The sequence below is a fragment of the Sardina pilchardus genome, chromosome 20 (assembly GCF_963854185.1).
Source record: "Sardina pilchardus chromosome 20, fSarPil1.1, whole genome shotgun sequence".
Classification (NCBI taxonomy): domain Eukaryota; kingdom Metazoa; phylum Chordata; class Actinopteri; order Clupeiformes; family Clupeidae; genus Sardina; species Sardina pilchardus.
The window spans coordinates 904,385-927,630 of NC_085013.1; the positions used below are offsets into that span (position 1 = coordinate 904,385).

The 23,246-nt window shown below is 43.4% G+C and overlaps 1 protein-coding gene across 1 annotated transcript in view; it reads left to right on the forward strand.

The window, feature by feature from the left end:
• The first annotated feature begins 686 nt into the window (after positions 1 to 686).
• LOC134067936 (ryanodine receptor 3-like) overlaps positions 687 to 23,246 on the forward strand; it is a 172,133-nt gene continuing 149,573 nt past the window's right edge. Inside the window, exons 1-3 of the mRNA XM_062523424.1 lie at positions 687 to 731; positions 8,038 to 8,157; positions 19,197 to 19,316. Of these exons, the coding sequence (XP_062379408.1) occupies positions 687 to 731; positions 8,038 to 8,157; positions 19,197 to 19,316 (285 nt within the window). The remainder of the gene's footprint in view (positions 732 to 8,037; positions 8,158 to 19,196; positions 19,317 to 23,246) is intronic.

Here is a 23,246-nt window from a genome sequence, read left to right on the forward strand (position 1 = left end):
GGTGTGTAATATTGCCACTGCATAATGGCATACAGTAAGTGCACTAACGCAATGCAGATACAGACAAATATCAACCAAGGGGAGACCATGAATGATTTACAACTTAGAGTCGCAGAGTAGGGGACGGAGAGATGTGATGTGATGGTCATACAGTATTAGGCTTTGTATAAATATAAATATAAATACAATATAATAATACATCATTTCTTGACCAGTTTATTTTGCAGTGATTGTTGTAAATGTTGTTCAAATTATTGCTTGTCATGCCAAAGCTCCATATATCCATGGAGGTCCATATGAAAGCAGAGCTAAAACTCAGACATGTGCTGTATGTCCTGCACTGCACTTAATGGGATTGCACACATGAAGCTGCACTACTTTTGTAAAGAGATTGTAATGCCCTGCAGAATAGCAGATTGTAATTCCCTGCACGTTTTTGTTATGACTGTGTGTGAATGTGTCTGTGTGTGTGTGTTTTACTGTAATTGAAGCAAATGGCTGGGCTTGGGGAAGACCCGCTGTTTGTTTGCTTTTGTGTGTGTGTGTGTGTGTGTGTGTGTGTGTGTGTGTGTGTGTGTGTGTGTGTGTGTTTAAGGTAATTGAGCTCAGCAATGATCCTTATTTCACAAGTACCATGTACAGGGTAATTTGATATGTCCATTTCACCTGAAAACAGCGTAGTCAACATGACGCAGTGCCTTCCTCAAACCCAGGCGGTTGCTTCAAAGACGGTAAAATTACACAAACAGGCGACGATAAAGGTGTAATTTGCAGCTGCAGTGTGATTGATCGTACTAGCTGTAATCAGCCATAATCAGCCTGTGAGCAGATGTAGGCTGCGCATGCAGGTGTAGACACACACCAGTGTGTGTGTGTGTGAGAGAGAGAGTGAATGTTTGTGTGTGTGTGTGTGTGTGTGTGTGTGTGTATGTGTGCTTGAGGTAGAGATGAAAGAGGGCACTTAGGAGGAGTCTCATAGCACTGCATTGCACTGCTGTGAGGATGAAGCAAGATACATTTGGAGGAAAATATTTGTAGTTATTGAACAGCAATGACAACTGAACATTGAGTGTGACCTAATGGAAATAACCCATATGTTACCAAATCTAAACTTGCATGATAAAACATGACATGGTCACGCAACACAAAGTAATGCGTTATGTAATGTAACATAGCACAGTGAAAGGCAGCGCAACACAGGACAATGCATAAAAGTGTTCATTGACTCTAGCGTCATCCATGAAGCAGGGAAAAGTGTGTTGAGTATTACAAGAGAGGAGGAGGAGGAATGTAGTGATGATGTGTGTATGTGCAGAGTTTAAAAAGAAAGAGTTTCAATATTTGTGCATCATGATGTCCTTATGGTTATGGTGTTGATATTTGTCAGATGATTGATGTCTAAAGCGACTTCAGTGATAAAGTGGAAAAAGCCTATTAAGCATTATGGTAATAATAACAATACCAATAATAGTGTTGGATATCAACATTGAGATAATGAGTTTTCATATTAACAAAAAACATAAACATTCAAAGAGAAAGTGTAAGGTGAAGAGATGATTTTGTGCCTACTACAATGCTGTTATATTCAGTGGTGCCCATACATTTGTGTATATGGGATAAATATGTTCACATTAATCACATATGTGCTTGAGTGTGTGTGAGTATCAGTTCGATTTCTTCACTTGGGTCATCCTAGTCATAATGCATCAGGTTGCGTTAAAAGTGTACATGAATGTGTGTTTGTGTGTGTGTGTTTGTGTTTATGCGTGTGTGCTTCTGCGTGTTTGTTTGTTTGTTTGTGTGTGTGTGTGTGTGTGTGTTTTCTCATTTGGTGTACGGGCACTGCCTCGTCTCTTTGATGAGTCATCGGAACAAACTGCTCAGCCGTCTCATCTAAAGCGGCCCATCAGCCGCACCCCCCCCCCCCTACCCCTCCCCCCCCTCCCGGCAGTCTTAGTCACCGCGTGTTTCTCTGGGACCCAGGGACCGCCACACAGCTCTGACTCACCCAGGACCACTTTGATCGGAAACATTTTAGCCGCTTGTCGGAAAGAATGTTCCAGAGCACCGTTTTACCTGCGTAGTGTCTCGCGGCTTGTCTTTGAAAGCGATGGCGACCCTCAACTGTTTTGATATCAACCCATCTTGCCTCTAACCTTACCAAACTTTTTGGGGACAATTATTAGAGAGTGGTGAACACAGATGCATAGATCTCCCAGCACACGGTTCAGAGGAGTTCTTTTGAAACTAAAACAGTTTGACGCTCGTGGACTACAGATCTTGTTTAGCCAGAGTGAGATGACACGCTGTAAGGAAATGTAATCGTGATGTTTATGAAGTCATTTCAGGCATCTGGCAGCCTTGCGCTTGTTGTGCTGTAAGCTGAACCCTGAACGGTGGAACTGGAGGGCCTCTCAGTTTACAGAGGCTGATGGTATTAGTGCTGCGGGGCATCTGCCCTTGTCTGTAAAGGCAGCAGATATTCAGTTTGGGGACACGAGATTTAATCTCATGGCCTTTTACAGCTATGTTGAGATTTAGGTCCAGTGCCCTGCTGTTGTGGAAGAATTAAATGTTCAGGACACAGGGGCTGTAGGGCTGAGGGATATATTGCGTATGCGGGGTACGCCGAGGGCCAGGTCACAGCGCCTCCAGATAGCCCTGCTCTGAGTTCATTCATATAGAACACTCATTGTTGGAGTGATTTGTTCTGTGAACAATGAAAACAAAATTGAGGTGAAAGTAGATAAGCAGCAGAGAGGGGGGGGGGGGGGGGGGGGGGTGGAGGGGAAGGGAATCCAGGATAGTCCACATCCAGAGTCACTAATATGGTAGAAGAAAGATGAGCAGAATCTGTAAGCAGTGCAAGCAGAGGCAGTTAGAAGAAATTATGTGAGCAATGTCAGAAATACACTAGACATTGTGTAGATGTTTTAGCCGAACTTGCTTGTCAGTTCCAGAGCATTGTTCTTGTTTCTCCCAAAATTATGTTCACCTACAGTACATCAATTTGAAGTGCTTTTGCTGGATACAGTTAGATTGTGGGTGTTTGTGGTGAATTCAGCAAAGCAACAAAAGCATTTCCTGCTGAGGTCTTTCCTGGTGCTTTACAAGTTCACATCAACACCTCACCTCGGTTGTTATGGTTTTCCAAATGTGTGTGTGTGTGTGTGTGTGTGTGTGTGTTGGGGTGTGGGGGGTAGTGTTATGCTTGGCCTGTGGATCTGCTGGAGCTTGTGACTGCCCTTTGCCCAGGATGCCCCTGTTAGGAAATTGCCCCTGTGGTCAGATACCCCTTCCCCTCCCTCCTCCCTCCTCCCTCTCTCTCAAGTAGTGTCTGCTACATGGCTCCACCATACCTCCTCAGATCAGTTGGCCCTCTGTCCACTGGATTCCTTGGCATGGGATCAAGCGTGTGAGGGTGGGAAAGTTGGTGTGGCGAGAGGAAGAAGAAGCGAGAGCTCTTTAAATAAAGGAGTCCAGCGCCATGAGGCTGAAGGCTTTACTTTATGGCTGCACATCTCTCAGCCGATAGGGATCTCTGCCACCATAAATCTTCCTTAAACGCTGTTGGAGGAGGGAGGGGGCGTGGTGGTGGTGGTGGAGTCGTGCACTCACCACCTCTCCTGAAAACGCAAACGCAAACACGCAAGCACACACACACACACAGACACGCACGCACGCAGGCACACACGCACGCACGCAGGTACGCATGCACTCACACACACACACACACACACACACACACACACTCACACAAGCAAACTTATGTTTCGACTTAAGTTCTGGGACTTCTCCATGTGTTATAAAAAGACAGAAAGATTTACTTCATTTTAAGGAGGTGACAGATTTGTGACACTAAGTTATGTGGGCAGAATACAGCTCGAGTTTCCAACATGTCACACGAGCCCAAGTCAGATTTGACGGAACGGACCACATGTTGAGTTACCAGATAAACACTGTGTAGTGTGTTTGGAAACACATTGTGCAGTGATTGGCATCTGTCTTAGCTGAGTTTCTTAAAAATGTGCCAAGACCGCCTGTGATTCTACTGGAGCTTTACAGTCCTACATGATGTCAGAGCAAAGCACTTCCCTTCTAGGATGCAGTGGTATTTGCAAGGAAGTTGCCTGTGTGAAGATGTTGAATAGATGCAGACTCCCCAAGACTTTTGAATGAATAATGCTCAATCCTATTCCAAAAGCTTTCTTTTTTGGTCTCCCGCAGAAAGCTATTTTTGCATTTCTTCTGGTAGCCTGCTGGTTTACATAAATTTCATAAATGTTGATAACTTTTTTTGACAGACTCACAGAAAAAAAAAACAGGATAGCATACAAGAAGACAGGAGTTGTTTAAAGCCACACATTAAAATTCAATGTGCACTGTAGTCTGTAATGGGAAAAAGTAGTCTGTTTTGTGGCTCTGAAGTCCTGGAAAATGTTTTGAAAAGAGTGCTGCTGGTCTCAGCAGTTACAGCTGAATGCACTAAGATGTGCCTCCCTGTCTCTGGCTTGAGGATTACACAGTCTGCCATGAAACTGTCGAGTTTATCTTAATCTACTTTATTCTGCATACATGCTCACATAACAGAGAGGCTTGATGAAGGAAAGGCCGAACCTTTTCTAGAACACAGATCAATGCCTGGAATTGTGCACCGCACAATTACCGCCACCAGAAATCTAACATGAGTGAAACTGCATAAGCTGGAATCTGTTCGAATGTCATAGTTCCTCTGCCAATCAGGTTATGTGTTCATGTTGTCTGTCTGTCTGTAAACAGGATTACAGTGAAACGACTGGCTGTTTCCATGGTGGAAAGGTGTGGCATTAGCCTGACATGGTCATACTCAGTTCTAATTGGAGTCTGATACTGCTCCATTGGGATGTGATTACAGGCCTGCTTCAGCTGATACAGGGGGAAGGATGCCTCTGCACTCAATTGGATAGACCTAACCGATCACAGCAATGAAATAGCTTACTGTGAATCCTGTAGGATGAACACCCGAACCATCCTTCTTCACCACAAATGCCCTAACATTGTTGTCTGGTATTTTTTTTAAGTTATTGCGCTGTCAATATGTTTTACAGATGCAATAGCAAAATCTGAATGTATTGTCTAGCTCCTAGTGACAGCGTTTTTCTTGCAAACAAAATCAACTGATGCATGCTCATGTGACATGATAGACGAGGCTTTCTGGTTCCGGCATAGTTGCTTCTCAGCAGCTTCCCAACTTCACATTTTGTGGGCAGGGCCAGATTCTGGGCTGGCTTTCCAGGCTAGTTCCAGGCATGGACCAAAGAAAAAATATGAAATGTTGTAGATAGTGAGGTAAAGCAGCTCATAATGTCAACAACCAACTAATAGCACACAATGCAGACCACTGCAGTAGCAAATCACATTCACTGAGACTATATGGATGAGGAAATACACAGAAAACCAAACCTGTTCCTCAGACTTGATGGAACGGAAGGCTGAAAGGAAAGTTTGGCAAAGCATGAAGGATTGGCAAAACATGATTGGCACAATGACAGATGTACTGTATTTGTAATCATACACCAATTTCAAAAGTAACACAGTGGCCTTTAGTATGACAGTAATTGTAGGCAGGTGCAAGCCTTGCAGAGGCTTTACTCTGCATTTTGTGGGATGAGGTTGGTTGGGGTTGGGTTGGGGGGGTTGGGGCTAGCACTGGGAATTGCTGTAAGTCAGGGATTGATGTCCAGGTTGAGAGGATGTGTCGTGCAGCCATAAGCAGGCTTTTAGCTGTGGCCTTTTAGCTCAACACAGTCTCTGAGGCCCTTTACACATTATGCATGTGCGAATGCACTTTGTTCTTTGAAGGCAAGGCAAGGCGAGGTGACATGAGGTGAGGCTGTGTGCTGCTTTGCCCCTACGTCCTTTGAAGAGATGAGGGGTGAATATCTCCCAAGCAGAAAGGCTTAACTGGCCTGCCCTAGCAGCCAGCACAGCAGTTTGGCCTCTGCACTTAGGGAAGGCACAGCAAAGCAAATATAGGTTTGGGCAGGATGACATCATATGGCTTACGCATTGTGCTCTTGTTACAAACTTGACCATTGATCAATAAACTGGCAGGTCTTTAGTCTTAAATCCTTAATTCTGTCTTTCAATACTGGTTGCTAGAACTAAGTGCAGGACATGAAAATAGAGAGAGAGAGAGAGAGAGAGAGAGAGAGAGAGAGAGTGAGAGCATAACACAAATCATATCTCATATACCAAAGACAGGCTTAACTTAACCAGGGCAGGACATGCAGCAATTGGCCTGATTTGAAAAGCTGCGGTATCACTGAATTGACACAGCTAATAGCTCTAATATGTGATAGCTGTTTGAGCCCTGCAGGTCTGGACCTCAGCAGTGTTTCTCAGCTTGTTTTCATCAGAAACTCTACAGAAGCTGCTGAGGCATCTATGGGTTCGCAGGCATGCACATATATGATGCTGAAGACCAAATTGTTAGATGGGCATCAGCAACAAACAAACAGACCCCATGAAAGCCACAGTATATGCCCAATGAAAAAATGAATAAACCATATGAGTGCACACACACACATTCACACACACACACACACACATACACACACACACACACACACACACACACACACACACACACACACACACACGCATGGCACAGCATAGTGTAGTGCTGCATTGAGGGCTCTGCAGACCCTAAGTGAATGCTGCAGTGGGCTATTGTGCAACATCTCTCCTTACTATCCCATAGCAGCCCCTTGGCTCTCTCTCTCTCTCCCCTCTCTCTCTCTCTCCTCTCTCTCTCTCCCCTCTCTCTCTCTCCCCTCTCTCTCTCTCCTCCCCTCTCTCTCTCCACTCCACTCCACTCCACCACAGAGCCACGGCTTACACCTGGTATCCATCCTTTCACAACACTGGTCAGCTCACAGCCACGCTCCAGATTTTAAGTAGGTTACATAAACTGGTAACTTTTTGATTTTGAAACACACTGGAAATGCATGTGAATTCGATGAGATCACTTACAGATGGCTTTGAACATAAATATATTATAACTTTTAGAGTGCCTTTAACAGCCCACTCTGTCTGTAAAGCTTCCACAAGTTGACGATTGATTCTAATTAAATGTATCCCTCAGCACGCTTGATATGACGCTCTTTAATCAGACAGCATCTTGCGTCGCATATAAGGCCTCCATGCAACGTAGGGTTACTTAAAACCCACATGTGGGCTCTGCAGTGAGTGTGCTCATAGCCATGGGAAGCGGAAAGGCTCTGCTTGGTTTCTCCCGAGCGGTGGCAACCCAAAGGGAGCTGTGTTGGAGAGCCGAGTTACATCAAAGCCGCTAAGAGTTTGTTTTGTAAATTCATTATTTCATTTAAACAAGCTGAACACTCTGATCAATTACCTCTGCTCTGTTTTGTAGTGTAAATTGCCCCAAGGATGTTAAGCTAACTTGTAGCGGCCTTCCCTTCAATAAGTAGCTCTTTCTTCATCTATGAAAAACACACATTTTAAGTACTAAACAAAAGAGTTGGGATAAAAGAGCTTAGACCCCTGCTGTAATGAAGTCCTTCACATTCAGAGAAAAAGACTTGTGATATGTATAGCATGTATTTTTGGAACTTATAAACAGCACAGACACTGTAATTGTAAATGGATAGCCGTTTGAAGATGATGCACCATTTGCAGTAACATCACCTTAAAAAGAGTCAAACCCACAGCAAGATGCTGATAGAATGTTATACAGCAGTCAAACTGGCCTGTCAGATGCTCTTTTTTGAGACTGGGAATATGGCAAAAATAGCTCTGACAGAATACAAATGTATGTTGTGTGGCCACGCATGGGTAAGCATGTACTGTTGTTGCCACTGGGTTGTGCTGGGTGTGAGGGCAGAGGGGGAGGCCCGCTCTGGGTGCGGCTGGGCACAGTTGGCTGGCTGGCTAAGGCGAAGCGAGGCCAAGGCAGAGAGACAGAGATGGAGGATTGATTTATCGGCGTGCTGGCTGCGCTGTGCCTGCGGTAACCTTCTGTTTTATCTCTGACAGGATGATGAGGTGGTGCTCCAATGTGTCGCCTGCATCCAGAAAGAGAACCGCAAGTTCTGCCTCACCGCCGAGGGGCTGGGGAATCGCCTCTGCTACCTGGAGCCCACCTCAGAGGCTAAGGTAAGGAATCCTCTCACCCCCACACCCCTTACCCTCTACACCCCCCAAAACACATAAAAGAACATGAAACACAGTTGTACAAAGGCTACTGTAAGTCCTGTCATACACTAGCCTGGGTGTTCCTATCCTGCCTTGCGCGGTGATTTCATTCACGCTGCTAAGGCAGTCTGGAAACTAACACCCAAATTTTCGCCTGATGTTGGTGACCAATCACAGAACAGGGGAGAAAGCAAGACCATGATGTGTTGTGTTGTAACACGGTCTCACACCCAACTCATCGAATGAGGACGCATGGTCAAGCCCCCTGGCGTCAATATCGGAAGCCAAAGGTGCCCCCGAGCGTTCATATGCAACGCGAAGTGCTGCCATAGACATCAATGTAAATCCTTTGGCGTCAAATGTAGATGTAAGAAGGCAATGGAAAATTCTCTGGGAAAACCATCCAGAAAACCCGCAATATGTAAGGCCAAAATTGAACTTTTTAAAGTTATACTCTAGACGAAACTGGAAATAGCAAATGTTATGATATCGCAGGTTTTCTGGATGGTTTTCCCCAATAATTTTCCGTTGCCTTCTTGCGTCTACATTTGACGCCAAAGGATTTACATTGATGTCTATGGCAGCCCTTCGTGTTGCATATGAACGCGCGGGGGCTTGACATGCATCCTCGTTCGACGAGTTGGGTGTGAGACCGTGTTGGATGAGCTATGCGCATTTGATAGACATCCGCGGCGCCCAATGAGCGGATCTGGGCATTTTTTTCAAATACGAGAAAATGAACGTCTGGTTGCCAGACCACGTCTCATTTGAGAAGTGGTAGGCGCTAGCCAGGCTAGTCATACACCACCAAGAGTAAGAATAAAAAACAGATAGAACAGAGGAAGAATATTTGGTCGATTTTCTCATGAGGTTACATTGTAGTAGGAATTGAACTTCCATGTTTTGTACAGAGCTTTGTACTGTATGCTCCTTGGTAGTCAGCATGACATCACTGGAGGGTTTAGATGCTGGAAGAAAGACTTCTCAGCACATAGTTCCCCTTTAAAATATTTATCAGAGACTAATTCAAAGTTGGTCCTTCCAGAGTGATGGAAAGTTATCAAAGTCAGTCCATTCACACATGGCAGAAGACCTAGCTCTTCTGTCAGCACTTTAACATCTGATATGCTGTCACCTCTGCACCTCATGATCAAGCTGTCTGCTGTTTATTTTTTGCTTTGGTGAGGCTAGTGTTGGAGCTGTGGAATGGGCTGGCTCTCCGGCAATTATGTGTCTGAATGAAAACTCATGTGGCTCTGGAGCCTCCTCCATGAGCTGGAGTGTGTGATGCAGGGATGGAGCCAGCTCGTCAGGGGGGTTGGGTCATGCCTCTCAAAAGAGTACTTGGTTATTACAGATGAAAAGTGTGTGTGTGTGTGTGTGTGTGTGTGTGTTTTCACGCAGAATCTTACAAAGAAAACGTTATAACAAGAACACCAGCCAATTGCTGCAAGTGAATGTTCAGGTATATCCGTCAATCAGTAGGTTCATGGTTCCTCAAGGGTAAAGGAAAATCAGGGACAGCACTTAATGTTTGGTGCTTTCAATAATAACCTACTTGCTTCTGTCTCCTTCCAATTAGTATTCCTTCACCTCAGAAATCCCCAGTACACTCAAACACACTGCTGATGGTGGCCTCAGAGATTGGGGTGTGAAGTGCTCCCGTTAGATCAGAGATCACTTCATCGTCTTAGTCTCCTGACTGCTGCCTCCATAGTGTATACTGCTGAGAGAGAGAGAGAGAGAGGGGGAAAGGGAATGAGAGAGAGAGAGAAACAGAGAGAGAGAGAGAGAGAGAGAGAGAGAGAGAGAGAAATTCCAGGTCCCGGCTGCAGCGCCATGGTAACTGCATGACTTTGGAGGCAATCTCTTATTAATCCAGTGCTCAGTAACCATGGAAAAAGAGACAGAAGGAGAGGAATTATAGAGAGAAAAGATAAATGGTGTACCCATTTGGACTTTTTAATGAATATTGCTCCCTGTCCTCAGAAAGCCTCCACTTGAAGGACCTGCATAGTCATATGCGAGTATTACATAGACATTACAGTGTTATAAACAGAGTTACATGCTCTAGGTGGGGCAAGCTAATATTCAGGATTGTTCTAACAGAGCAGAAAGCCTTGTATGTTAGACCAATGGTCACAATAATATCCACTCATTCCTCAGCTGATCTGAGCAGCTCCACAGTAGCATAACAGTGGCAGTATGCTATACTGTAGCTCCCCTAGCTAATTGGTATTGCAGGGCCTTCAGTGCATGTTACTCAGCAAGCAAACAAATTAATTCATATGTTCACATATGTTGCTTAGACAACCTGGTGAAATCCTAGAGAACAGCAAAGACAATTTGGCTTCGGTATTGGAGGTTTTTGGGATGAAGCGATAGAAAACAATTCCACTAATGTCCCTCATGATTATTATCCATAATGAAACCAAGTTATTTTCCATAATTGCCCAATTTTTTATTGCACAGTGCCAGCATGCCAGAGTTAAGTAATTTGTGTTATGAACTACCCGACCCCCCCCCCCCCCCCCCCCCCCCCAGGAACTGCATGGCTCAAGCATTTCATCATGGCAGCTGACCCATCAGTCTCAGCACTGATGCTCGTTAAGAATAAGGGCAGTTGGCTGACCATTTAACACACTCAAACACACTACTTTATTTGCCTTGAGGATATGGTTATGGTATAAAATGTCTAGTTGGACAGTAGTTATTAATAGTTAAGGACTCCATTTATGAATCAGAACTAGAATGGGCCCTATAACAAACTGCCCACTAGACAAAAAGGCAAACAATTGTATGTGTTAATGTCATGCTCTTGCTGAATAGAGAGATTTTAGAACTACAGACACCAATCAAGTCCCTATAGCAAGTCACTCCAATTACCCCCCTGTGTTATCCTGGCATTGTTGTGTCTCCCTTATTGCCAGGATTGTTGGCAGCAGGAACTAATTGGATTTCCCACGTCTTATAATCATAATCCATTAGCATTGTTACCATTCCGCTAATTTGCCTCATGACTCTGGTGGGTAAATATACTGAGTAGGATAGAAAAAAGGAGTAGAGGAAACCAAAAAAAAGAGAGGGAGTAGGGCAAACTAACATGAGCGAAAAGAGAGATTGAGCAAAGGATAAAGATGGATAGGAAGTGGAAGAAAGATGAAAAATTCGATTGGGTGTTGCAGACTTGGCACGGTGAGGACGGTGAGGGAGCAAGGGATGAACAAAGGGAGGGAGGGAGAGAGAGAGTGATGGATGGTGAGAGAATAACGTTAAGAAGAGAAAGAAGAGGAAGAGGAATGTTGAGGAAGTTGTGGCAATGAAAAATTGAGGGACAGAACAAAGCAATGATAAGCAGAGTCAGAGAGATTTGGCTCCCTTCAAAAACAAGTAGATTGAAAAGATGACAGTCAAGGTAAAGAAATCCAAAACACTCACTAACGGATGAAGATGTGAGTGAGATTATTGCACTTCCTGTAGGAAGAGATAACAAATGACAATCTAACAATGACGTCTAACAGTGACCTACTCATTTGGACAATATTACACAGTCCTATAAAGGCAAAGTTACTTTTAGTTTTGTTCTAGTGTGCTGTTAACGTCTGGTTTTAAACAGCTGTAATGCTAGTCTAACGTTCTTACAAGCACACCAATTGTCTACCTTTGCCCATCTGGAATAACTCCTCTAGCTTTGCTGTCTCCATCCTCCATCCTTTCTGTTTTTGTTGTTTAAATGAACTTGCGATGTCCATGATGAGTACTGAGTTAGTGAATTAGCTTCATATTGTGTGCTGATAGCCATAGATAGCACACAAAGAAAACAACAAGAAGTTGCGCACCTGCGTGCGTAATCTCTCCTGCTCAAACAAAATGTGTGTGCATGGATTAAGTTAATTTTGATAACGTGTTGACTAACTCTATTTCATGTAGAAAATAATAGCCTGATGACATGCAGTTAATGGGATACTGTGCATAGTTGGGAAGGTATGGTAGGTCATTGTTGTGTGAATACTCACAGACACACAGTTGTTGAGTAGCCTGATGGTACGCACAGTGCGTACGGACGTACACCTGCAGGCGCGCCTGATTACAACAAGCAGATGGGGATGCTTAAGGTGAAAAAAAAAATCAATATACAAAGCACACACAGCCAAATGGAAATAGGGGAAGACAGAGCTACCCCCCAACAGAGTGAGAAACAGAAGGACAGATAGGCAGACAACAACAGAAAACACACATGAAACACTCTCTGAAAACACACTGATGATGGAGAAGGAAGAAACAGTATCCCCCAGAATGGATGCTGGATAAAAACATCTAGGAGTTTTGAGGAATTTTAAAAATCAGCGCATCAAAAAGCTCATACATAGTGTTTCTACTTGCCAGTCTGGCAGACTATTTGGTATGCAGACTCTTCCTGTTTTCAGAGAAGACAGAGCCAGACACACAGGAGAGGGATAGCCATAAGAAAGACAAGGGCACAGGCATACTCTAAACATAGCATTAGTGAGATGCTAGGCCTTTCCCTATGACAGCCCCCCACCCCCCGCAGCCCTCCTCTGCTCTCTCCTTCTGTTGCCTCAGAGGGGGGAGGGCCAGCCAGCCAGCCCAGACCCCCCTCCTCTGGTGCATCTGACAGTAATTACCACAGACGGGAGTGATGCATGACCCCTCCGCCTGCCAGTTTGTCTCCATTGGCTTTTATTTGTATGAAAAGTATCTCTCCCTAGGGAAACAGATCAGCACACAAACACACAGCTACAGAGATACACACACACACACACACACACACACACACACACACACACACACACACACACACACACAGTGGAAGCAGTACACACACACACACACACATACATACACGAACACACATAATACATATAAACATAATGTGCATGCGCATTCTCAGTATGTATTCCTTAAAAAGAATGGAATGCTGTCACCTGAGCTACTGCAGCAGGTTATATCACTGCTGAATGCTTGTCACTTTACAGTGTCCTGAAAGGGGGACACACTAGGCAGCTTCTGCCCGGCCAATTAATCTGCTCCTCCCGTGATTCTTCATTAATGTTGCACAACACCAACAGTCTGTCAAGTCACACTGACAGTAAACACATTGTGTAGGGGTTTCAAAACACATTTCATCTCAAGAAAAAACAAAACATTCAGAGAAGACATAGCAGAGTACAAGTTAGCAGCCAATCAAAAGAGCCATTTCCCCCACTCATTACAAGTACACAGACACTTTTATTTTCTTGATTCAGCTATGCCATTATGGACATACTGATGGAATATATACCTGCTCTGTATTGTAAGCTGCTACAACAGCCTATGCACACCCAGCCAGATTGATTGGATGTTACCTACTCCACATTTTAAGTAAAGGTGTGTATATGCACTCAATTCACATTTGAGATCTGATACCACAGACCAGTTTCAAAGATGTTCTGGGTTGCATAGTGAATATCCATAGTCTAAGTGACTGCTATGGAAAATGTAATACATGTAGATATAAAATGCAGTTCTGAGTGCGAGTGACCTGTGCCTTAGGGAGTGTGGAGATATGATTTGTGTGAAGTCCTCATGTCTGGCTACGGAGGGAATTATGCTTTAAACCCGGCAGTTGTAAACCAGAGAGATGCCGTGACGACAAGTCACCATAAAACAGTATGTCTCTGGTGAATGAAGACACACACACACACACACAGACTGTCTGTGTCAGCCATGAGACCCAGTTGTCGGGCTGTGTGCCCAGTAGTGCAGACATCACCCCACATGCACCTCATCACCACCCTCGCCTACAGTTGCGCTCCATGCCTGAGGGGTCAAAGGTCAAAGGCAGGCCTGCCAAACCCCTCCCCCATGCTGGTCCGTATGAGCCAACACTGGCCTCCTATTGCGTCTCCATCAGCATTCCTGGAGAGTCTGCTAAGGCAGGAAGATGCACTGTCCATGTACATGTAGAGAAATAAGCAATTACAGTAGATAGATAGGTAGGTACAGTAGGTAGGTAGGTAGGTACTAGGTAGATAGATAGATAGCTAGATAGATAGATAGATGTGTGCTGTAAAAGCAGCAGCAACTAAGAATTCATTTACACAGGGCTACATTTGCATTCAACAGTGTGACACACACACACACACACACACACACACACATACACACACCCAACACAGCGCCCCTTGCGTTTTGAGCTGTCTCATTGGCAGTGCCCCCATCTTACCCTCTTGACTCCCAGTGCATTGACATCTGTCACTGCAAATTAGGTCACAGTGTTTCCTGTGAGAGCTTCTCTGAGGCCTTCTGCCCGTAGTGGTGGGACTCTCTCAGTGTGGGGCCCCACCGCGCGCGCTGGAAACAATGATTAAAATGCATGGTGGCATTGATTATGTTTTGAGGTTTATGCTGATGTTATTGATTTGAGTAAGAATCTATGGCTGTGACCACAGGCTATAGCGTACACAAGCGATGGTTAGGATGCAGAGGATGCACTCTCTACTGTGTCGTGCTCTGCACTACTCTAGGTGCACACATACTGCACAACCTACTCTATACTACACTCTTACAAACAGGTTCTTGAGCTGCTATGGCATGCAGGCTTAAAGGAATCCTTAGGAGTCCCTTTGATTAACTCTTCAAAATGGTTTCAAGAAACATTAAGGGTTGCCATATTCTGAAGCATGCAATAGAACCATTTTTGGTTCTATATTGCACCTTTTTTTTCTAAGAGTGTACTTTAACTGGTGTAAGACCTGCTCTACACTGCTCTAGGTGTAAGATCTACTCTACACTACTCTAGGTGGTGTACAACCTGTTCTCCTCTACAGTAGGTGGTGTAAGACCTGCTCTACTCTGCTCTAGGTGGAGAAAGCATGGTGTTTCTAAGATGGTCATTGAACTGTCCTCCTGGAAAGCAATAATAATCTTTGTAAACTTTCAATAAAACGTGAAGAAGAGCGTTTCAACGCCCCCAGATCAAGAGTGGAATTAGAGCATGCTGATAAACTTCTTTCTGCTAAACCCCAGGTGTGTGTGTGTGTGTGTGTGTGTGTGTGTGTGTGTGTTGGAGGGGGGCACAGGTGCGCCAAACAAAGTGCTCCAGTTTACCTGACTTTCTTAGCCTGCACTTCTCTAAAGAAAGAGGACACCATTTTGCTTAAGCTGGCTTAATTTATCTTACTGCAGGTCCCAGCTTCTCCAGCTACCTCAAACTGTCAGGCTGCTGCGCCCCGTCCTGCTTGGCCACAGTCCCATTTCTGAAGTTTTACTCCAGCCTCTCTCATCATGCAGTGTGTCCAGCTCCATTCATTCACCCCATCATTGGGGTTAAAAGTGTTGCTTATCTAAATGATGCGGCCAGCTTATAGGATATTATGAAATATTGCACCTCTCTCTCAGAAAATATGAACGTGTTCTTTAAGGGGTCCTTTGAGAGTACTGGATAGAACACTTGTTTTCATCACCATACAGCATACCTTCGCTGCTCACACTTGATACTTCAGCAACAAGTCAAAGTTCTTTATCAGAGTCAGAGTCTTTGTTGTTCCTGTTATTTCACCTTAATTATGGCCTTTAGTGAATCACGTTTTTAGCCTCATTATCATGTCCGTTTGATGTCTGCTATGCTTTACAAGACATAGCATGAGCAAAATCAGCCATTGTCTGCTTTGGATCTAAGCAGCCACTTTCTGGAAATTCAAGCTGCAGTCCTTCATGAACCAATCCTGAATATTTGGGGTTGGGACAATTCTTTATAAAGACACAGACAAGTTAGCTAACAAGAAAGTTAGCCAGTCTGCCCTATAATAAAGGTGCTTTAAGGGAGGAAAGGAAAGTTGAGCCTCGATCAGTGTCAGGCCCTAGTCTTTAAAGGCACCCTTAAGAGTTTTTTTTTTACCTTAACAAAACAATTCCAAAATCATAAGCTCATAACTTACGAATGGCACTTCTGCTACGTCTGAGCACCCCACCCCCGACATTGAAATGGAAAACCGGCTATGCTGCAGGAATCCAGAGATCTCTTTCTACAGATAGTGCATTCTCTCTATATTGTATTGGAGTTATGGTCATACAGTACTTTGTAGCACAAGATGCATATTTAGTTTGTTTACCGTATGTGCTTCTCAACTGTAGGGGGACCCCGAGAGCAAATCTTTAGTGCTGCTTTAAAGATGAGGGCCTTAATTAAAATGTCCATTGTTCTACAGGCAGACGAGGAGTTTGCTGATTCTGCATGTCTACTTATAGCATTAAATCAATAAAAACGTTTGGAAGAGCTGGATTTTTGTGTGGTGTTTATTACACCCGAGAACGAGGGGTTTCCATGGGCTTTTAGACAAATTGCCTTTATGGGATATGATTCAATTGAGGAGATTGTTGGCAAAAATGGAATTCTGTCTCAATAATAGCTACCTACCCTCATCATATGTCGCGTGTATCATAAACTCATATTTACAGCAAATGAGAATGGACTGTCAGAACCAAGAAAGCTGTCAACACAATCAGCTTTGTGTATTGATTTACAGTGACACCGTTAAGGTGACTACATTAATTTGATACATTTGTCAAATCTGTCCTTTTTCGTTATTATTTATATTTTGTCTTGGTCAAGGCACAGCATACTGTATCTTCATGACTGTATAGCCCCATTAGAGTAATAGTTTCAAAAGGCCCAATAAATAAGCAGTAATGGTGCATCAAGACTTCTTGAACATGATGGATATGCATGAGAAGCCAATGGAGCGAACACAAAGACATCTGGCCTTTTATTTTCCTCTTAGTTGGCAGCTCTTGCAAAAGAATGCAATAATCGGAATTGGTTTTAGAGTGCAATCAGTCACTACACCACCATCTCTTTCTCTCTCTCTTTCTCTCTCTCTCTATCTCTCTCTCTCAGTGTTTGTCCATTTTTCTTTTTATCTGTGGTCAGGAATTTGGTTGGACATGTGAGCCTATGGCTGTCAGTATGCTGGAGATGAAGCAGGGAATGGCATTGAGCATGAGATGGATAGCATTTCAGAGAGCCTGTGTCATACCATTCAATGCCAGTTGAATTCATATAATTCATTATTCAGTATGTTTAATGCAGTATACTGTGCAGCCTGCAGAAGAACATGTATTGTTAGCCATCTGTAATTTTATTTCTGAATTATTAACATTCTCTTTTTTTGTGGTATTTTGTTCAGGGAATAAAGCTGTACAATGTTGAATTTGATAACAAATTTATAGCAATATTAGCAATATAGCACAGCCATAGCCTCACATGTTCAACCAAATTCCTGACCACTATTTCAGAGACATTTGGAATATTGAACCGAATCAATTTCATTCTCATTGAGCTCAATGCAATTCAAACCAGCTAATTAGCTTACAGCTAATAACTGACATAAAAGCATGGCAATCTGTTAGTATGGGGAAGGGTATAGTGTTGATGTGGGCTTATTTTAATTCCAAAGGCCAAGGGGACTTTATCAGGGTGCCTAGTGTCCTGGATCCATGAAAAAACTAATCTTTGAAAATAAAAACAAAAATCCTCTATGGGAATTTAAAATGGGCGTTCCAATACTTATGACCCCTGTATTTTAAGGAAACATTTATTTATTTACAATGCATTATTCATTCACAAAGAAAATGTCCTTAAAGGTTGAATATTTCCTCATTCTTTCATTTAAGGCATTAAGATCAATTTCCAAAAGATGATTTTATATTCAACTTTAAGCATGTGTTCCAATACTTTTGGAGGGCACTGTATATTGCAAACTGATATGACTTGCACACAGAGAGAGCAAAATCCAAGTCTTTTTCATTTTTAGTATCAGTGTGTAGTTGGTGCGCTGTGTGCTTATTGACATGATTGATGGCTGTCTGCTTTGACACTAAAACACCATTTCACTAGTTCGCCCATCGGTATGATTTGTTGTGCTTGGGTGTAACGTTAACAGCCTGTTTGGCTAGGTAGCTGACCGTGGTCCTGGAATGCCTGGAGCGGAGATCGCGTTAAAGCGATGGCCGCTTGCACCCCCCTGTGTAAAGAAGGAGGATGAGTAACTGGGCTATCAGTGAAATGGAGGAGTAGGGGGAGGAGGAGGGATGACTTTAGCGAACGCCGAGGCGTGTGGCATAATAGAAAAGAAGGCCGGCTTAAATACTCTTGGAGCGGGAGGCGCGGTGAGTTAATTGGTGTCAATCATCCCTAAGGGCTCCTCCCGAACTTTGTTTAGAAAACATCATTTATGACATGGTTAGTATGGAGAGTTTTGCAATAAGTAGCCAATAGTAGCAAAATAGTGCCTAAACACTCAAACAAAAAATCTCATTGTTTTGTCGTCATCACAATACTGAAACAACTGCACATAGCAGATTTCTCCTCATACAAGTCTAGTTTTATTATCAAATGTCTAGCATTTATTTTACATTCATTAAATGTAAAACGTCATTCTAGTCAAATAAAGTAGTGATTCTAAAGCAGCAGTGTTGCGCTTTTTCCTACCTCTTATAACATTCATTAAATGTCAAATTAATTTGTAAACCCACTTTATTGTCTTACTTTTATGTTAATTTACCAAGATCATTTGGCACAATCAATCGCTTCTTAAGCACTGTGTGCTACTGCTGAGTTTTTAGAAATGGACATTCATCTTGAATCATATACGCTGAGGTGGATTTTTTAATGCTGTAAGTGTGTTCTGAAGCCAGAATGTCCATTAATAGCTCCTCTGTCTGTGTGTTTTATCTCCAAGTATGACCTGGTCTGAGAAGACCATTGCATTATTGCAAAGACTTATCATGTATCTTTCCCTTTAGCTCCTCAATGCACAGTTGCACTTTTTTGAGATGGAGTGCCAAGAATGCCCAGTGGTACCATCAGAAGACGTTATATTTAGTTTGTCTTGAGTTGTTTTTATTATTATTTAAAGAGTGAATTTGAATATTTTATGCAGTTGCTTAACATCACTTTCTTTCTCTTTTTTTCTCTCTCCTGCTCTTTTCATCCTCAGTTTGTTCCTCCAGATCTATGCATCTGTAACTTTGTGCTGGAGCAGTCTCTATCAGTGCGAGCTCTGCAGGAAATGCTGGCCAAAACAGGACTGAACAATGAAGTGAGTATCACCCATGCAGTCCCTATACGTCACATGGTCCTGCTGCATAACACACACACACACACACACACACACACACACACACACAGCTACACATATGCCCACACACACACACACACACACACACACACACACACACACACAGCTACACCTATGCCCACACACACACACACACACACACACACACACACACACACACACAGCTACACCTATGCCCACACACACACACACACACACACACACACACACACACACTGCATGACCCATACAATTTACAGGGGACTGAGGACATTGCTCCTAAGTAGGATTAATTTCACTGCTGGTTACACCCCATTGAAGACATAAGTCAATGAAGCCTTTCCAGATGGACCTGCAGAGCAAACTCAAATGTGCTAACTGGTTTGTTTATGAGCCAGACTGTGACTCTGGCTTCACTCAGGCTAGTGGGTTATATGCGTGAACACAAATGTCCAAGTTATTTGCCCTGGACATCCCCCACACCTGACACTAACAGCCCACTAGCACAAGCTTCAGTTCCTCAGCCCATGCCATGTGTGCCCAGAATGCATCATACCCTAATTCAGTTTTGGATCTAGACAGCTCGAAACTGGGGGCCAGTTAGAAGTGTGTGATGGCCACTTTGTCACTCAATTGACTAAAGGTCTGATAATAGTTTTCTTGGCTTTCTGTAATATAGGCTTAGCTATGACTTATAGGTCTATGCTTACAATTACCACTCTATAGGCTACAGTTACAGTCAAAACAGTTTTACAATTATTTATTCATTAGTATTGCAATAAAGAAATGTGTGAGCATGTTTCAGCCTCATAAGTACTTTTAGGTCGATTTTACTTTTACTTAGATACTTACTTTCAAAATACGTTTAGCTTTACTGTAAGGTGTGAACACATTCCACCTATGCAATCTTGTCTTGTGTGGACATTCAACTGCATTGAAGGCTGTGTCGATCACATGTGATGTGTCTGGAGGTTTGGAAACAGCTACAGTCAGCTGTTCTCAGCTAGGTGTGAGTCAGTCTTCAGCTGCATCCTACTGTATGTTATGAGGGAGAGTGAGACACCTGGCAGCCACCACAGGGATGAGGATAGATGATATCAGAAGAGACATCCATCCAAGTTCAGTGAGCTGAATTAAAAAATCACTTTTTCTTCATTTAGTGGCAGCAACAGTGCTGTTTCCTTGCATTGCTATTGAGGAAATACTTGTGAAGTCATTTCCCATGCCTTCTCAAACTCTCAGCAAGTCTGTTGCAATCCCAGTAGGCAGTCACCATTCCTTTTAATGATTTTATTTTGGGAACAAATCTAAACAAAATGAGCCCCTTTTTTCGTCCTGAATGATGATGATCATCAGAGCATACATTCTGTCTGAGCGCCCCACTCAGGCTTGATGCCTGATGGATGAACACTCCCTGATATTGCATCCAAACGATAATGCACTCACTTTAAAAAAAAGAAAAAAGTTTCTTCTCCACTCTTTCCCCGTCATCTGACTCCATTTTCTCCCACTCACTCAGTCACTCGTTTTCTGGCCTGCCACCTCATGTTTGCAGTCCAAGTCTCACTGACTCCAAATGCAGTCTCTGGTGCTCAGATGTTGGCTAAGCCTCTGTGGAGAAGTGGACTGGGGCTAGCGCTGCTGAGCCTCTCCTGCTGCTTGCCTACTGTGTGTGGACGCGGCTAAATGACTAATGGCATTATGGATTCCAAGAGGAATGGGAACAAGTCGATGGTGTTGGAGCTCTTAACAACGTGACAAATACAAATTGAAATCAGATTCCAAGGGAGAGCTTGGATATACACACACAACTCACACAACACACACACACACACACACACACACACACACACACACACACACACACACACACACACACACACAAACACACACACACACACACACACACACACACACACACACACACACACATTCACAAACATTGCAAGCACAAATATCTTTTCATGACAGCTTTCTAATGCATATGGACTCTTTAAGTGTCCATGTGAAGCAGGAGTGTTTAACGAAGTGCCATATCACTCCACTCACTACATTGATTGTTAGTATGTTGTGTTAGTACATCAACTGGATCTATTACTGTACATGTGTTGTCAGATTGCACCAAATCAACTCATTTTCAGCGTTAACACTACTGAAGATGTGCTAAAGTAGCCTAAACTGGGACGCTACTAACACCACCTAAAAGACATGCAAAAAGTATACATAAGCCAACTGGTGGTTGGTGGGAACAATATTTGTGTTTATCTATCTGTAGTAAAGGTTTCCAAACTACCTGCCGGAAAAGCCTCTACCTCAAAAAATGTCGATTTCCCTTATAGTCTTGCATTACATTATCCTATGGACTTCATGACATTGCATTTATGTAAGTCAAATCATGCCAGTCAAAAAGTTGGTCCAGTCCAACTGTTCTGAATACTCAGAGAGATGTAGACTAAAACATTCATAAAGTTGAAAACCCACCAGTGCTAATGTAGCAAAATGCCCCATGCGTTCCCATGATCTTTCTGCTCTCCTCCTGGCTGCTTTTAGTCGGGGAAGATGAATGCACTTGTCCAAGGAACATTGTGCTGTCAGCCATGCGTGGCTGCAGTGGGCCAGTCTGTGCTAATTAGAACACTTCACTAACGCCACAGTCCCTACTGCTGCTCTCCACTCTCCTGCACTAGCAAGAGCCGGCGCAGATTTGCAGGCTTTTACAGGGCTGTACTCCAGCGACAAACCAAACACAGACATCATCTTCAAAGATGCATTTCTTCTATTTTCCTGTGCGTGTGTGTGTGTGTGTGTGTGTGTGTGTGTGTGTCTTAGTCTGTGTCTGTGTCAGTGCACACTTTGGACAGATGGCAGGATTGCTGAATTCGATGAAAATTGTAACAGACTTAAATCAAGGACTACCTTTAACCAGTCAGAATGCCACAAGGCCATTCTGTTCTTTGAACATTGGTATCAGTCACTCTGCCAGCCAGGCTAAAGTACCGTCTCTAACAGACTGTTGTTGAGGTAGTTTATTTTTGTCAAGTTGTACTCATTTTTGAGTGGTAACAAGGAGCCCTGGGATTGGGAAATGGGATTTAATACTAGATGGATGAGCATAGTGAAAACCACTCCAGATGGATGATTTGGCAGGTGTTAAAGCACAGTAACAACCCAAGACTTTATTAGCTGTTTACAGTAAGGGTACTTATCATGAATTCATAACGTTTTTTGTTGCAAACAAATTAAACCGAAGCGTGATCAGGTGACATGATAGACGAGGCTAGGCTTTTCATCTGTCTATCATCATACAAAGCCTCCTCAAGTAATTTGATTGATTTGACCGTTCTGGTCGGACATAGTTGCTTCTCAATGGAACAGTCCAGACCGAATTTCCCTACCTCAAATTTTATAGGCGGGCCTCAGGCTGGCTTTCCAGGGTAAATTTGAATTAGTGATGACAATTTTTTGCAGTAATCATGTAATGAATTTGTGTCAATAATATGATGTATTAAGGGATGAAGTAATGCATAAACTATATATTAATTTGTGCATGAATTCATGATAATTCATGATAATTCATACATACTTACCGTAAAGTGTTACTACAGTTACTAACAGGGGGCCAAGCAGAGACATGCTTAGCATGCCCCACATATACTGCAGTGGCCAATTAGATGTATAGTGTGGGTCACCCAGCGCACTCAGGAGCACAGTTCTGGCATTTCTTAATGATTACAGAGTAGCAGGAGAAAATGGGCTGCTTTGGCCCAAGTGCTTTACAGTCTGCTGCGTGGTCTTATGGGTACTGGTTGAGTGGCTCAAATGGTGTGTAAAGCATCAGATGACCTCTGGCAGCTGTGTGTGTGTGTGTGTTCATGCCTCTATCTCTAATGATCTCCTCCAGCAGCATCCCCCCCATACATGCCCCCCCCC